General features: G+C 25.6%; 1 protein-coding gene across 2 annotated transcripts; it reads right to left on the minus strand.

The window, feature by feature from the left end:
- Positions 1-15,031: 15,031 nt before the first annotated feature.
- On the minus strand, positions 15,032-17,339 carry LOC132930362 (2-(3-amino-3-carboxypropyl)histidine synthase subunit 2). 2 transcript variants are annotated; one of them, XM_060996194.1, is made up of 7 exons: positions 16,845-17,339; positions 16,671-16,783; positions 16,329-16,549; positions 16,040-16,255; positions 15,709-15,968; positions 15,529-15,649; positions 15,032-15,456 (listed from the first exon to the last, which is right to left on the minus strand). In XM_060996194.1, the coding sequence occupies exons 2-7, from the start codon at positions 16,757-16,759 to the stop codon at positions 15,212-15,214; spliced, it is 1,152 nt and encodes a 383-aa protein (XP_060852177.1). In that variant the 5' UTR covers positions 16,760-16,783; positions 16,845-17,339; the 3' UTR covers positions 15,032-15,211. The 2 variants fall into 2 exon arrangements, with proteins under 2 accessions (XP_060852177.1, XP_060852176.1); XM_060996193.1 differs by having other exon boundaries at positions 16,870-17,338.
- Positions 17,340-19,759: the final 2,420 nt, after the last annotated feature.

Consider the following 19,759-nt stretch of genomic DNA (forward strand, 5'->3'; position numbering starts at 1 on the left):
TTGACGCGGTGCCGCAATATGTTACCAAATAGTAATATTATAGGTAGCAACGTCGCCATCGTCATTTCTCGTTCACGGCCGGTGGGGTCGTCGTATCGGGAAAAGAAAGAAGAAATTAAAAATTAAAACTTACGCAGTGAAAAAAAATTACAATACTAATCAGTCGGGTCATAAAAACTAGGTATATAACTGTGAATAATAAGCATAAAGTTTAAATTATTATTATTTTTTTTTTATTGTATATAAACTGTAAATATTCTTAAACTATTCTAGTAATTTATTTCAAATATTGTATAGATGTATATTGTAAAAAATATGATAGATAATCAAATAAAAATAAATAATAATGTTACTAATAATATACATATAGCTATAATATAGGTGATTTTAATGTTAACTGTTCATAGATTTTGTTTTTTCTAGATTTCATTTTTGAAAAGTCCTCAATGATATCTCCATATCCTAATGAATAATGATGACGATAAGTCACTTTCTATAGTTAATATGGCTAAGGAATTTAATCTTTCTTGCAGCATAGTAAATAAGTTGATCGTAAATAATTTTTCACTCTTTATAAAACAAAAAACGAACGTTCGACGGTATAGTTAGTAGCTGGTGTTGAGACAAATGCTCGAAGGGTAATTTCAATTGTCGACCTCATCGACAAGTTCCTGGGAAAAAATTAATATTCCTTTACTAAAAATAAACGAATACAAAATCCAAATACACCATTCAAAATTTTTAAATGGTAAAATAAATTAAAAATTATGTAAATTTATTACATAAAAAATAAAATAAATTCAATACAATTTTTACGCCCTTCAAAATGTGCCACCCTGTGCGGCCACCATAGGCGCAATTAGGGGGGGTCTTGGGTGGGCTAAGCCCACCCAGTTTTGTCTGTAGCCCACCTAATTTTATATGTTAACAATACTATAGTGACGTAGGGGCAAAGCCCCCACGGGTTACTAATATCAATTTAGCCACCCAGAAATAGAGCTCTAGTTGCGCCTATGGCGGCCACATAGTTTGCAGTGCCTTAAATCCACCCCTGCGCACAGTGAAAATAATTTTTATATTTTACTATCGATAATATCGATAACAAAACATAGAACGCTCGTAGACAGTCTCCCAAAATGTATAGATTATAATCTATAGACTATAAGCCTTGGGAAGTTGGACAGGCCCGGCCGTGCAGGTACTGATCAACTCATCACGTATATGCGTGCGTGGTCACATGATCACTGATCAGTATTGGTGTCATACACTATTAATTCCCATGTTATTTTGCTTTGCACTTATTATACATATTTATCGTACGTATTTATTATTATCGTCTAGACGTGTGTATTATTTGTTTTTTAATTAAAATTTTTTTAAGCTAATTAATAACCCATAATAATGTCAGTAATGAACAGATACAGTCTGTGAGTGTGCAATTGAAATACTGTTTTTAAAGCCTTTCGATTCACTAAATTTTGATGAAAAATAAATAAGAATAATAACCGTGTAATACTAATAATTATTAAGATTTAAAATTTATAAGCAAAACCAAAACTCAAAAAGCCCCACCCTTGGCGATATAAATATGTAACCTAAAAATATATTTATGTTAAAAATACTTCAGATTAGGTTAGGATTTATTATACAATTTTTCATATGTTTTGTTTAAAGAAATAATCAAAAATTAAACATATTTTACAACTTATTAATGTGAGCGTATGGCAGCAATACTCAATGATGGATGTTGGCTGTGTGCTGGTTCTCTAAATTTAAATATTAAATTAATGTACCTCCCTTTAAAAAACTGCCTATGCACAAGCTATCATGTGTTTCAGTGTTTGTACTCTGTGCCTACCATAATATAATAATATTATATTATATATTATTGGCTTCTTAGAAAAATCTTGGTGCCACCACTAATAATCTACGTAATTATGTCATACTTGTTTTTCTTGTTTATGTGATCCTACAGGTTTATTTTAAATTTTAATGGAAATAATATTTCTATTTTAATGAAAATATTTTTAATAATATATTACAGGGGTTTCTTGATTTATGTATTACTGTATGAGTAGGGTTGCTTAATATTTAAATATATAAAATTGTATTGCAAAATCTTAATATTATATTATTAATATAACATTTTAATAGTTAACTATGGTATTTCGTTTTTAATTAATTAAGAATACAGTGTCAGTATATTTAAAAATTGTATAATATACATGACTTAAAAAGTTATATGAGTGTAATTTACCTATTCTTACTATGATCTTTATTTATGACTAGGCTCGATTATAATAATTTAATCTATGTAATAATGAGTCAGGCACTTATACGAAAAAAAATTTCGGGAGGATTTACAAAATGTAGTAATACAAATTGTGCCGCGACATAATAAAACAATTTTTTCCTCGTTACTCGAAATTATTTTGGAAGGGGGCCGGGGGGTTCAACCCCTCCCCCCCTGTAAACGTGCCTGTAATGAGTGATGACCAGGGTTTGTAAACTGCGGCATATATAACAAAATACTGATAAATGTTGTTTATGTGTTATTTTATTTGACGCGTGTTATTTAATGCAATTGATGCAATTTAATAGATAGGCCTATGCTCTATACATTGTAGAATTCATCTTTTGTAAAAAATTACTATTAAACCACTTAGTCTTTATAGTCTCTTATAATATCGTTCATATTTTATTCTTCCATCAATTCTATTTCTATCAATATCTACTACCCAACTAGCAACTGCCTGAGCATTTCTTGCCTGACTTATTGGACCCTACGTTAGTATGTTACACGTCACAGATTCGTAATAAACCAATAATACATTAACTCGTATAGTCGTTTAGGTATTTGAATCAAACAAATTTTAAACTAGTTTTAAAAATCATAAACTAATTTACCAATTATACTTATCAATTTAGAACATCGAGGTTTAAAATGCGTTTCAAGTAAAAATCTTTAGGGAATATTGTTGTAACTAACTTCTCTATACATATTTGTATAACTGATAAGTTCGGTAATGCATTTTACATCGTTTATACTATAACCTATATGAGTCTAGCTAAATATTATCAATATTTTATAAACAGTATTAAAAAAACACTTATTTTTTTCTTGTAATAAATCATATTATGTAGATGTTAAGTTTTTTGATTTACAAGTGAGTATTGTTATTAACCTTAGCCTGTTAATAAAAGTTATAAGTACTTTAGTTATGAATTTATGATTGATAAGGTATAATTTTTAATTATACCTATCTATTCTACTTATCAGCAATTTGCCTATTTGCTGATTTTTTTTATAATTTAAATGAAAGTTCTTCCTCCTATTCCAACAAGCTTTAAAATTGTTATTTTCAGATACATTTTATAAACAAGGTTACATTTATTTATTTACTATTCAGAAATTAAACTTACATAAGAAGCTTGTCAGCTACTTAAAAGTAACTAGATATAAATTTGGTTGTAGCTTATACAAAGGCTTATTTGGTTGTAGATAATCGATATCGTATATCATTATTTTAAAATTTTACCAAAACTATTTGGTTAAATGATAATGTTTTTTACAGCTTTTATATTGTTTCCTATGTTATTCAAGAAAAATCAGCTATTCAATTACTTTATTAAGTATTACTTTTCTAAATATTAGCTTATTATAAGATTTTTTTAAGTTTATTCTTTTACACTTGAAAATAAAACTTCAAATAATCACAATCGTCGTTAGACTACTACTCAATACTAATCACTATTATTATGTTTTGTAATCATAGACATTACATATTCAACACATTATTATGGGTAAGAGTAATTATTATATCTTTACTCACAAGAGATTCATACATCAATAAAATAATATAAAAAATACAAAGGTACGAATACTGAAAGAAGACACTATTAATATAATAATAATATAAAATATCATTATCGATTTATAGTTTATCTTCCAATCTCCATCGCTCAGAATCATTTTTTCGTATCCGTTTAGGTACAATAATTTATCATATTAGATAATTGGATTCAAATTTAACACATCTATTTACAGTTACCTACTAAATAATGAAGAAGGTACACTCGAAACTTACTATAAGGCAGAACGGTGAATTACCCGGTTTTTTATTTATAAAATTTAAATTTAAATAAATTAAACTTGCGCCAAGTATACTACAACAGTACAACATAGACAGTTATCACTATTATAGCTATTTCCTATAACTAGGTATTACGTCATAATTATGCAGGTTAATCAAATACATGTCTTCCTGTATACTTCAACAGTGGTTAAAGGTGCATATTAGGAAGTTTTCTGACCCCCTCTCACAGCCTCGCCTAAATCGTTTAGACTATGTTATAATAATCATTATTAACTCATAAATCATTTTTGATTTTTCGTTGTATATTTTTATGTACCTGATGTCGTGATCTATCTGAAAAAGTGCTTAACACTTACTATACACTATGTAGTCATGACTGTTTTTACTTTTTATCCTATAACCGATAATATAGCCGATATATTAAATACATTCCCCTCTCCCTTGGCTCTTTATTTTTCACTGAATATGGATTTCGTTTTTGTTGTACACTCGTACATATCTATACAGAGATGTAAATTATAAGAACATTTTATAAACCAATGGCGTCTCGGCTCACCGCACATATTGTGTTTACGGCTTGATGTTGACCTACTGGGTCTGTGGGCCAAGGTGGTTTGGTCTCGACGGGCGTGTGTTTACAAACAACCATACCTATGTCCTATATACTACAGGTAAGTAGATTCAGCATATAAGTAGTATATATAATAATAATAATAATAAAAAGCGCTCTGAATATCGTATATCGTCGCATAATGCGTAATCATAAAAATAATATGTAATAATTTCACAGTCATAATATACCGGACTTAGTATCTGGCAGCACGTTGTCGTCGCCACCCGCGGTGAAAGAGTGAGAGAGAAGCTACTATAGTCGATACAATAATATGAGACACTATAAGACACATAATATAATAGTTACTATAGTTACCATTACCTTTACCTACCTATTGTAGGTACTTATAATACTACTACTAATAATAATATACGTAATAAGACCTTTTACCATATAATAATAAATGGTATACTTAATATATATTATTATTATTATTGTATTTTAGGTACCCGTGAAAATATTAATTATTAAACACAGCAAGCTAGGCAATCGTCACATTTTAGCTATTGTCCAAACTGCAGCCTGCAAGCACATATTATATAATAATACCATGTTTGTATATTATTATGAATATAATACAAATATTCCTATATACCTATATGAAATTTATATTTTATAAAATTTGAATAGATTTCTTTTATTTTTGTTGGTGAAACCACTAAAAATTAATTAACTTCCTGATTTTTAGTAATCTATATTTTTAATTGTTTAATTTGAAAGATTTTTATTAAAATAGCTAAAAAATAATATAAAAGTTTCGACGAAATACCTAAATATTAACAAAAATATTAATTCATGATGGAAACATTATTAAAATACTATTGATTATTATTACCTATAGACTATAATTTAAAAAATATAAATCTCAACCTTGTAAAAACTTGAATTTTTTCACTGGGTTAGGTTAGGCTAGGCAGGTAAATAGGTTAAATACCTATTTACTAGACACAATAAAAATTTTAAAATATTCAAATTCATTTTAAAGTATTTCTATGATAAATCTATTTATATCATTCTACGATACCTATGTATTTATAACTATATGTATTTATTGACTTTTACATATACCTAAGTAATAGTTTTCAAAATATTTACAAAATTTTAACTTTTTTTGTAACAATGCTAGTCACAAAATGTTCTCAAAATTAAGGCTGGTAAAAAAACAAAGCTAAGAAGCTTTATAATGTAAAAATCGATTAGATTCAATGATGTTAGTATTTGTTGAATAGGAATTGGTATCTAAATTAGATCCAGAAGACATCATTGAAGAATTTAAACATCTTTACAATACACAACGGCAATTATAACATTAATTATTTTCATATTTTGTAACCAACAGACATATAAACATAATAATATTTAATTATATTATATTTATTATTTATACATGATTTTATTTTATATAACTATGGGCGTCCCCGGACATTTTTCCTAGGGGGGGAATTAATTTAAAAAATAAATGAAGATTTTTTTATACATTTTATACTTACATAGTACATTATTATGTTTATTCTAGGGTGGGGGGGGGGGGGCAAGTGCCCCGTCTTTCTCCCCCCTTAAGGACGCCCATTATATAACAGCTATGTACTATATAGTAATATTATATGAAATTATATTATAAAAATAATTATATAATGTATGCAATTTATTGTTGTAAAAATTAATTTAATCTACCGTATTATTAATACCCAATAGAATAATACATTTGTATAATAGGTATATCAATATATACCTATTTATAATAAAATACCTTAGAAATATAAGCTGACAGACAGTCTTCACTTTGAATCGTTTTTGTATGCAATGATTAATCATTGGTTGTCAAAAACAACCATCCCAGTAATCATTACAATGACAATGACGATATATACTTATATACATAGTAGACCTGCAAATTTTGAGTTTTTTAAATTAGCTATAGTTTGTATTTATATACGTATACCTATTAGTACACCTATTAGTATAAACCATTAAATAATAATACATTTCATATACTTATGAATAATAAAGCCTTTATGGTAATCGATATAAGAATAAGAAATGGTACAGAATTAAATTATCTATAATTGTTTGTAGTTGTTGTTGTTGTACTATAATAAGAAAGCGAATATTTGTAATCTTTAGACAATGATTAAACTGCGGTACGTACTAAGTGTAATGAGTAATAACTAAAAACTAATAAGATACATTTAAAAAATTGCGACGACTTTAGTGTAGGTCGAGAGTCAGTTGACATTACTTAAATACTTAAATGTATAATACATTAATTAATATGGGTATACTATATTATACATACCTAAATCACGAGCATGGTAAAATTCTCTAAATTGAAATTGAATTAAGATGAAATTAAAATAGATCCCCATAAAAATATTTATCAAATAAGCATCTTATTTTATATATATTTATTTTATTTATTATAAGACTTAAGTTTATTCAATTCTTTAAATAAAATAAATTTGTTATGTATATAGAATATATTAAAACTAATAATACGAGTATTATTGATTTATTTTATGATAACTGTATATATTTATAATTTGATACGAATTAGTAAAATTAATATTGGGTTTGGATAGATAAAATAATATGTTTAAAAAAATCGAATAACATAAATAATGTTGTTGTTTTTTTTTGTCAAACTCGTACAGCTATTTTATTTGATGAAGATTTTTATATAAGATTCGAAAATAATTTTAGAATCAAAAAATGAGATGATACAATAATAAGTAATATAATGAAAAGAATTATAATTTTCGAACGTTTTGAAAAATTTTTCTTCAATTGGCATTTATTGTAATGAAGTCATCAATTTCATTAATTTTGATCTCTCACAAATATTATTTATCATCACCGAGTACCGACCTTAATGTATATACAATTACTATAACGCTTAAAACGGACTCTGATTTCTAATTATTAAACAACTTAATATAACAAGATCATAGTATTACAGCTATTTTATGGAAAAATATTAAATGATCAAGTAATTATATTATTGATTTTTATCAATGATTTAAAATAAACGAATAACGATCTTATAATAAAATATGTATACATAATTATAAAACGCTCCACTTTGATGTTTGAGTATTACTACAAATATTGTAAATGACGTATATGCAATTAAAGAATGCGTGTTTTGTATATTCTATATATCTATTTGCAAATATAAAATTGTACAATACAATGTCGCGGTAGTATATAAATAATAATAATATGTTACTTTATAAGTATTTTTTTTTAAACCGCGAACATGTTACATAATGGAAGTAGCGGAAGCTGAAATATCCTGGTGGGGACTGGGGAGATCTATAATATTTATTTTTATTTTCTATTTGTAAATGTATGATGATATACTTACACATGTAATGTAATCAAAATGTGAAATGTTTTTATTTAGATTTATACTAAACTTTTTTTTTAATTCCTACGATTATATTTTATGAAGAATCTTGTTTTTAAGTTTAGGTATTAAAATTATGCATTTTATGAATTCTTAACTACAAAATAATTTAGTATTTACCTATTTTATTGATTTTAATGAATTTCATAAATAATGTTGTTGTACGCTTAAAGAATATGTGCATGTACGATATACCTATAAATATGCATTTTTGATGTTTTATGGTTGCTGTAAGAACAGCTTATTAAAAAAATTAAATTTCCAAGCTTTTTTTTATTCACAAACAAAAATGTTATCATGTATAAATCGAAAAAAAACGCTAAAAAGAGGCCACAATTTCATATGTCTATAAATAGCACCAAAAAGCTAATATATGTTTAAAGTTATATAATATATGTCTAAAAAATGCTATTTTAAATATTTTTTGCAAAATAAATATGCTCTACGCGTGGACTACGAACGACTGTTATTCATTTTTGAATTCAGACAAAATAACAGATTTTTGTGAACATTTCTACTTTTAACTACCTATTTTTTTATTACGTCAATTCCAGTTTATTGTCGTCTATTTTCTCTATATATGAATATTATATATGCATGTATAAACAAATATACTACCAAATAATTATTGAAAACTATTATTTAAAACTTTTAAACAATGATGTTCACGGTGAAGTTAATATGGTTAGTTCCTAGTTAAGTAAAATATTGTTTTCATACTTTTTATGACTGCATTTATGTACGTATGATGTTATCCGCTAATAATACTATTATTATATTTGGCACAGAATGCCAATTTTATAGTCGGCTCTTGGTCACATCTCAGATATTTAATTTATGATTTATGAATTATGAACTAATATTGTTTCTTATTTATTTATGTCTCGTAATCGTTAATGTGTGAATGAACATACTTGTAAAAATATTTTTCGGGAAGTTCAGGGTTTCTATAACCTCCACTCTCTTTCTTATTAACATTGAAATTTAAGATTGTTAAAAAATTTTAAAAAAATGTACTACACAAACACTATTCTATAATACAAATATATAGATTTTTATTATACTATAAAACAAATACAATTTGTTAAATAAATAATAATAATTTAGTCAGTATAATATATTAATATTAATCTAATAATCTAATCGAAATTGTAATACATAAATACGTAGTAATATAACAGTAAACAACTAGTTACATGTATACTCGTATATATTATGTAATGCATATAAATACCTTATTTATTTACTTAACTAAATATTATCACTATTAATTATTATTCTATAGACAGACATAATATTATGAACTAGTTTACTTGATAATATTAACTGAACCGGTCAAGGCACATGTTTCCAATTTATTAGTGATGTAGATACCCACAACGAGTAAACAAAATTATAACATTATGCGATAAATTAAATTACACGCACCACAACAATACTATATAAATGTATACTATACATAATAAGCAAAATTATACTATGAATTATGATAATTTAAAATTTTTTATAATTTATATAAAATTATCAACATTTATATATAGCTCAACAAACTTTAAAAATAACGCCTTTCATAATAGTATGAAATTAATTGCTAGTTTTTTTTTATCAGCCCAAAGAGCGTTTGATCAGGGGCGTCATTTGGGGGTGATTAGAGGATGCGGTTACACCCCTTACTTTTAAAATAGTTCCAATTGATCTGCACCCTGACTAAATAATGTATGATTATTAATATAATTAAAATTAAATTGTATTTAAATTTTTTTATTGAATTTTATCAATATTGGTATACTGCCAATTATGATTACAACTTTAAATTACATTATTTATAATTAAAAACAAATATCGTTTTTATTGTTATTATATTTTAGTTTTTAAATTGATTTTTACTATTTATTTTGATGCAATGGTTTGGTACATAATGTATGGAAATAATTGAAAGCAGGATAATGTACATTGTACATAAACGTAAATTTATTTTTATATGGCCTAAAGGTGAAATTTCAAAATGACCTGCTTGGCTGCTTGAAAACTTGCTCGCAGAAAAAAATGTGAAATGACGCCCCTGCGTTTGATCCTATTAATTATAAAGAATCAATCATTATTTTATCTAATTTTGGTATTTACATTGACAAGCCTAAGTATTAATGGTATTGTATACGATAATTTGTCAAATGTCAATGATCTGTGATGTTCCTTAAGGAAGTGTTTTGAGTTAAATCTTATTTATTTTGTATATAAATAAGTAGTATGTGTTTCAGTGTTTGGACATTGATGGACCAATAATAGCACATGCGATATGCAGATGATAACTCGATACCTGATTACTTTTCTGTGGTGACTTTTGGGATGATGTGAATACTAAAGCAACCCATGAATCCAAAATGATCCTAAAATTTGTAAAACAGGGGGGTTACCTATAAATTTAAAAAAAAACTATGTTTATGAACTTCATGGTAAATATTACAGATAACTTTAATGAGCTAAACCGTATATTTTCTGTAAAAAAAATATTTTATGTAGTAGCTCAGTTTGTAAAAGTTAATTTTAGTTTCTTTGTATCTAGGTGCCCAATATTTAGGTTTGACATCACCTAAGGTGGAATATGTGCATATTATAAATCATTTATAGTTATCTGTCTTCGAAGTCTAAATGTCCGTTTCTATATAAGTTAAATTAAGCTGTGTCAGTCCATGTTCGTGTTATGCGATTTGTGTATTTGGACCTCTATCAAGCAATATACCAATATGATATATTAATCTGTGGAGGACTCTCATATGTGGAACTAAACATTTTCATTAGACTGGGCCACTTATGTGAGTCATTTTGCACCTATCATACCCAAGTCCCAAAGGAAACACCAATGTTTTTTTATTATAATAAGAATGTATAACATAAGTAATTATAAATGTTTTAAACTTATAAATCTAAAATTGTATCACTTTTACAAATCTTACATGTGAAATACAGATGCTAAATATATTTTAAACATTTAAACTATTCTATTTATTACGTATAATTAATTTCTCAATTTTTTTTCGTATTTATACCTAATAATTTATTATATTTCATTTAAAATAATATATTCTTAGAAAATGTATTCATTAATACAAGTCAATTAGCCTGGGTCATGGCCCAGTTGGCCCAAGCCGTAGTTCCGCCCATGAGGACTTTCTGATAACGCTTTAAGTCTAAGACTATTATTGATTTAACAACGACAAATTATGTACGGCAAACACGTGTCTTCAAAAAAATAAAAAACTATATTGGACAAATTTTCAGAGAATATATAACTGTAGTACATCTGTATAGAAACAGAGTATTATAAAGCCAGAGCCTCTAGAAAAATTGGGAAAATTTTACACAAATACAATTTTAGTTTGTAAGTACTTGAATAACGTTAATAACAACTATATCATATTAACAAATTATTTTCCATTTCTTTAGTAAAAATGTGAAGTATTGCGTTTAAGACTTGAAAATTGAATATGCAGCCATGTAGGTATATCGTATACCTAAAATATATTAATATTCATATTGGAAAAGACGAAAGGTTATATTTTAATTATTAAGGTGGTTTTTTTCAACCCCAAATATTTCCTATAACAACCTCGTAAATATAATAAATTATGTTAATACGTGTTAATTATAATAATTAATATGTTTAGCCCTTAGATTTTTAATTATATTTACGCTCAATATGCATATTACCTTCTATATAAAAGCGAGTGCTCCGAGCGGTTCGAAATAGTTTCAATAAATGCCATGTGTTTAACTTAAATGATATATTATTTTATATATACAAATAACAAATTATGTACTTTATTATAAGTAATTCAAATTCAGGAATTTATTCAAAATTTCGTCATCAAGAAATAAGAAAAAACGAATAATAGTCATTTTTTTTATTTTCACATTACGTCATTAATACTGTAATGTAGCTGTATAATGTAACATATTATTGTGTATAACAGTAAGTTGACAAAATATTATTGACTACATACAAATTTTAATTTATACACAAGTACGAAGTACCTATATGATAAAAATCACCTCTGCGTCAAACACCATTACGCGCGTACGACGTATACCTATACCGGCTGCTATGTATAGGTATACGCCATATACCTACCGTTAAGTTCCTAGTTCGTTAGTGTTATCAATATTGATGCATAAATGCATAATAATTATGATAACTGTATATAATTTGTATATACGCAACATGCATATATCGCGTATTATAATATGATCTATTAATATATAATTGCATTTCATTACGATAATATTATGATATATTGATATCTATAGTAATATTATTTCTATATGTAAAGACAAAATGTTTAAACGGTCAAAAACTTTCTACAATAGAATTGTGCTTTTTGTGATGTAGAGTCCAAATCAAAATTTATATATATCGTATAAATATTATAGCTTTATCGTTAAATATTTAAATTAAGGTACATACAGAAAGATGTTATTAAATTGTGTTTATTTATACTATATAAGTTTAATAAAATACGGTATAAATATATATATCGTGCATTCATGCTTATGATATGGTAAATATAAATATAATATGATATTTTCAGAAAAAATGATATTAACCTACCAATTTACTATTTAGGTAGGTATTTATAGTATTTATATATACTATATATAGGTAGCCTATAGGTAATATATAAATTATATAGTTTGAAATTTAAATTTTCTAGTTAAAATTATTGTCCCCTTTCTGTATAGTTATCAATCCATATTATGACCATATAACTATATTATACAAATAATATATAATTGAATTTCAGTTTAAATAATAAATATTAAATTTTATAACAAATTATTACAAGATTCATTAAATAATATAAATACCTGCAAGTCTTCCAAAATATAATTATCGAGTAGTCTATATAATAGTAGCATATCAGATATCTATGCTGTCCTCCCTTTGGTTATGACGGTTATGTAGTCGTAATTTTTTAATTTTATAAAGCAATCAGAAACATCTTCCGGGTCTAAAAATGTCAATAAAAAAATATATTTTAATTTTAACCATTATTGTATTCTTTATAATCTTTATTTCAATATTATAGAAATTATCACACTTTTATTTGTCGAAAACAAATAATATTATATCTTTTTTATTTTTAGTGGATATTTTTTTTTTGGTGGGGGGGGGGGGGTAGTGGAAACAATGACCTGTGTTAATTTATAAATTTTTATTTTCAAAATGTGTTATAACTTTTAAGTTATAAGTCACTTAACCAGGACGTGTAAAAATGTATTTTTTTAAAAATAAACGGATAATATTAGGTGTCAATGGCCTTACATAGTTACATAGCCATATATATAATATATATATATATATATATATATGTATGTAACTATAAACTTATATTTATGACAACTTAAGAGTAATTTTACTTAACTTTAGAGTCTTCGGTCTTGACAATTTTACACATTTACCTATGTGAGTATGTGACTATAATTATTTAGTAGGTATGGTAAATTTAATACTTATAAGTTATAAGTGTTAATTAATTACTCAAGCTAAATAATAATGATTATTGATTAATTTAAAAGTACCTACTATATGGTACCTACTGTTAATGGTATTTTAAAAATCTCGTACCTATACTTACTGAAAATCACATTCACATACCATGATGTAATTATTATTTTTTGACTAGATAATATATATCGCACAAATTTTTGAAAGTGAAAAAAATAGGTCATTGCTGCAGGTATTGCAGCTCTCGGCAATCAAGCTATCGTTTCATTGGCAGTTATTCTGTAACTTACTTAAATAAAATTATTAATTATTATCAACGTGTAAGTATAAGTGGTACAACGTATTAAATGCGTAGTACGTATATAAATATGTGTTGAACTCCCCCAACCCCCCCTGTATACGTGCCTGGTTTTGTCGCCCTCACTCATCACATGTTAAATAAATCGTTAAAATTAGAATATTATTTAATTATTATATAGTGTATGTGACATATTTTGTTGTGTGAATAGAACAAATAAAAACGTGATAATGTGGTAATTAAATGATTAAAATAGGTATTATTAAGTATTATTTTAGATATAAATTCAAGTTTAATTTTCTTCAAATATAAGTGAAATTTAAAGGTAACATTATAATAAATACATTAGTCATTACAGTTTATACCTCTGCTCGCTGCTCATTATCAGAAAATGTATTTAAAATGTCTTCTTTATTTAGAACATTTCATAAATCTCTTTCAATAGCTATGATAGACAACTTAGAGAAACAATTTGGTAAGATAGTTGACTAATTGTTTAATGATTAATGCTACAAAAATAAAATCATGCTTCTTTTTTTCCGAGTTCTGGGTTACGCATATATTTCAATAACACTGTCACTAAATAGTGCGAGTATAATTATTCAATTAATGTTTTTATAGCTGGGAGGTTTTTACATGAAAAATATTTAAATTTTGGTAAATAGATTTAGGTGTAAAACAAATGTCTGAGTAATAACATTCTTATTTGAAGAAAATAAAATGTATCATATTATAATTAATATGGTCATCTGGTAAAATATGATAAAATTATTAAATATTTTATCTTATTAAATAATTAAAATGGTTTTTTATAAACAAAAAAGTATTTCGTGTTTTGAAAAAAAAACAAAACTTGACAACTATTAAAGTTGTATTCATACACTTATATTTTTTAATTGTAAAATCAATTTTAATAAAAACTAAAGAAGACAGTAATAATTTCTACATTTCATATATAATTAAAAATGCCATTGATGTACATATACAGAATTAAAATATTTTTCTTTTTAATGACTAGAAGATACTTTGACTTCAGTATATTATAATAACATAAATATCAACTATTATAAATGGCAGTATTTTTGTATATTTAATAAATTATTTATAAAATAAATAAAAAAATATATCAAAATATTTATTTTGAAAGTAAGAAATTATTATTACTTTATTACCAATAATTATTACTTAATAACAAATCCTATACCAATAATTTGAACAATATTATTTCATCGTGTTCTTTAACTAAAATAGAAATATGTTAATGTTTTGGAAAAACATTCATAAAAAGTTCTCTTCAGCTACGGTATTCTGAATCAGATGTGATATATCCAGAGCTTGGTGTGCCTTTTCTTCCTTCTGTTGCTATTATAACTGGTGGTCGTGTATCATGTGGATTGAGTCCTGTCCATGTTCTATTTTGAGTGACTATCGATAATGACATATCTCTTCTGACATTTAATGCTGAAGACAACTCAATTTCCTCTTTAGGCATTGTAATGTTTCTTAATCTGTTGGTTACTAAAGATATATCAGGTAAATCTAAAGTAAAAATAAATTGATATAAACAAATTACTAAATTATTGTATAAAAATTACAACACTTGATAAATACCACTAGTGTCTTCAGTCCCCAAAGCCAATTCAATGTCATCAATATTAACAATTGGTTGCATATATTCTTTTTGATTTTCTATGACTCCTTCCGCACAAGTAATATTCACAAATATTTCAATCTAAATAAATATATTAATAGTCATTGTATACAGTTGATTATTAATATGGAATATATTACTTCTGGAAAATTGGCTAATTTGGCAACATTAGGACGTCCAACAGAAAAAATATAACATTTTTTGTTTGTCTTTTTGCACAAACACTTAACTCTATTAATACGTTCAAGTAAATCTTTAATGCTTAAACTACATATAAGTATTCCAATATGAGTAGAATCTTTTATCTTTTCTTTAATAAAGTTTTTTTTTTTTATAACTGATGTTAAGGTTCGTTGTGTTAATACATTACAGCTAGTTTGATAAATGTATACTTGACATTCTGTAAAACAAATTTATACATATAAAATAGTTGTAAATTATCTAAATTATAGTAAAATGTAATGTTTGTACCTTTTTTCTCTAATATAAATCTATCGACATTGTTCATATAGTTATCATTAGTTATATAAACAATATTTTTATAATTTAAATTAAGAAATCGTCTTCCAAATATGCTTGTATATTCATGGTCATCAGATACAGTACAACTAGTTGTTTTGTCTTCCTTTAAATCTATGTCAGATAATATTATCGACTTTGTAGATGATAATGATTTGGCCAAATTATCTAGAACAAAAAAAATCATTATTATTGGATATTACAGTAAATTGTAAAATATAATATTGATTTAAAAATTTACCACGGATATGATGATAAGCCACATCGTACAGTACCAAAACCAGTCCCTCTTCAGTTTCAAAGGTTTTGATTATCAAATTGGCGCATTGAATATAGTCTAACGGCTGCTTAGGAAGAATATAATAGACAGGAAGGTGACTATTTGGTGTCAGACATGATCTTCCAAAATGAACAACACAATCAGCAGCTATGTGTTGAGCAGCTGTTTCATCGACACAACAGCTGAAATTGTTATAAAAAAAGGAATGGTTTAATCAAATTAGACTACCACAGTATAAATAGCATTAGTATTTGTGTAAAAAGCAATAGTATTTGGGTGAACAGAAATATTATTAGTGATTACCTGCCATAAGAAGTATCGCCTAGTATATATACTCGCTGATCCAGCAGTCTTTCAAATTCTGATGAAATTGATACGCTTATGCACAACATGTAGTCCGGTAATTGAATGCATACCTATGTACACAATACAACATGAAAAATATTATTATATAAAAATGTTCCAAGCAACATTTACAGGATAACCATTCAGATTGAATTACTTTTTCAAATTTTCCATTTTTGATCCACTGAGAACAACAAAAGATTTCTTCGGAATATTCCTCCATCGATATTATGTTAAACACAAAAGACAAATGACTATAGAGAACAGAATGCAGGCACTTAGAGGCTAGAGCTGACCGAAATTTTTGATGGGTTAAATTTGCATTTCTACAGAGAAATAATATTGCGGGATTTTCGATACCGTACCTACACGAGGTATGAACTATGAGCCGATTAGTCGAAAACGGAAAATGACAATGATCAAAAAATGTATCCACACAATTATTACAACTTACAAAATACTTTTCCTAGAAAAAAAACTAATAACAAAGAAAGTAATTAAAAAAATCAATTAATTACGATTACAAATTAGATCAGTAACAAATTAATAGTGAACAAAAAAAGTACTAGAAATAAATAACCGGTGGTATTGTAATATGAAATGAATATAATATGCGTTTAACTTTAACAAATAACAATATCAGTCCCCTCTTATATCAAAATAATAATCATTTTATCAAATCTTTATCCTTATCAACTACTGATTAAAATCATATCTTATTATCATGTTAAAATAACCATTATTTAAAAAATTTTAAAAAATGATCAGCAGCATCTTATAGAAAAATGTAATTTTAAATGAATATTTTTTAAGAAAAACAATCAATCGATTATTTTATCACAATGTTTGCATTAGGGCTTAGAACTTAAAATGTTAACGTTAAAATAAATTCATGTTTTACTATCCAGATCTTCTGAAATTAATTATCATTTATCCTCTATTCGACTTCGATTCGAGTAATAATTTAATTTTACAAAGAAGTGATGATGATGATGATGATTGCTCATAATACGATTAAATAATAAATAGTGAATGTAGTCAAACACCTAACCTTAGTACCTACGTAATGTTATTGAAATTACCGTTTCAGCAATAAGATAAATTTAATTTAAAACATATTTTTATTTTTCATCTATCAACACAGAGAACCAGTGTTGAAGTATGGAATATGGATACCATTACCAAAAAATTAAAATTTTCTCATTTCGACTATTTATAATCCATATAGATTCTTTATCACAGAATTGAACATATTATATTCCATATAAACAATGGACAATATAAAGGAAATTAGTATAGAAATACAAAACACCATATAATTTTTATTTATCGACATTTAAAACTCGAAATATTTTTATATTTTTTGTGTGTAAGTGTACACGATAAATAGTCAAATAAATGTTTCAAAAATTATTCTTTAGATCAAAATTCTTGAAAATTTATTACAAAATCCCATATAGTTGTTCTAATATCTGTATAAAAATATTAAAAACACACAGGTACAATTTTTTTTTATATGTTTTTGAAGTTTAAGTGTGGACGAAAATATAAAATTACTTATTTAAATAATTATTATCTATGTATTAAATATTTTGTTATAATTTAAAAACATATACTTAAAACGTTTGCGTATTTTATATTATTATGAATTTTGCTTACGCAATGACATTTTTGATTTTTTTTTTTAAATGTTATTAGGTACCTATCTATTTATACTATGAATCTATTTTTACGGTTTTATGGTACATTTACAGAAAGATGTTATTGAATTATGTGTTATAAAACGGTACAAATTTATATCATTTTAATAATTAAATAGGTATTAATAATATAATTAATGCAATATTTTCAGAAAAAACTGTATCAACCTACCGTAATACTAAAAGAAAAAAGTAAAATAAATAGATAAACTTTATAAAAAAAACATAGGTACCACAAAATCTACTTAGTAGGTATCTAATTTAAGGCGACCGATCGTCTCTACTCTCTGCACAAAATCGTTTTTTGTTTACAATAATTATATACCTGTATCATTGAATTCAAATATAATACTCACAGAATAATGATCCACTCGACATCTATATAATCTACAGTACTTATAATAGTAATAGTGGTATCCACTTTCTTACCTTTTTTAGATTGTTATAAAATAGATCCAACATATTTATAGAAAAGAATGGACATTTTTCTAAGTACCTATATTTATTAAAGTGTAGGTATATCGACATATCGTATATCTTATTTTAAAGTCTTTTTGATAAATATTACCAATTTTAGAATTTGAGTGGAGTCATTCATTAGCTAATGTAAGTATTGGTTTTACGATGATATGTTTTTTGTTTATTATTTCAATTTGAATAATTAGATTATGTATAAATATTCAAATATTACAGTTATTGGATCACTTGTAAATTACTTTGAGTAATAGCATTTAGATATATTATTTAATTTTTAAATTTTTGTTAACAATGCCTGCAAAAAACTCCTTTAAAATTCTCTTATACATTGACACAATTATTACTCATTAGTCATTCACAATCAAAACACTAAAGTAGTAAAGTTAATAGATGTTTCTTCCACTAGTTATATTTCAAATTAAATTTATTCCATTTATTACCATAAAAATATTTTCCAACTAGGTATTACTTGTTCTAAAATATATTTCTTCCAGTAAGTAGTAACAGTAACTAATTACTAGTACTTAGTACTTAGTAGTAAACTAGTAACTAACTACTTTTTAAACAAAATATTTTTTCTGATCTGTTTTAGAACAAAAGACTATTGGATCAAATGTTTTGTGGAACTACATTAATGTTACGTCGTAGTCATAGAAACATAAAATACATAATAATATTACGTATATTTAATGTGGTTACACTGATTTATAAACGATTCAATGATTTGTATAAATTTAACTTACCATTTTTTTTTCAATATTGAATTTTAATATTTTGTAGATTATATTTTGTATTAAGATACTTGGTTTTAGGTATTCTCATATCGCCATCGAACAATAATTACACTAGTCACATTTGAACATTTTCGTC

Source organism: Rhopalosiphum padi, chromosome 4 (genome assembly GCF_020882245.1).
Source record: "Rhopalosiphum padi isolate XX-2018 chromosome 4, ASM2088224v1, whole genome shotgun sequence".
Lineage (NCBI taxonomy): Eukaryota > Metazoa > Arthropoda > Insecta > Hemiptera > Aphididae > Rhopalosiphum > Rhopalosiphum padi.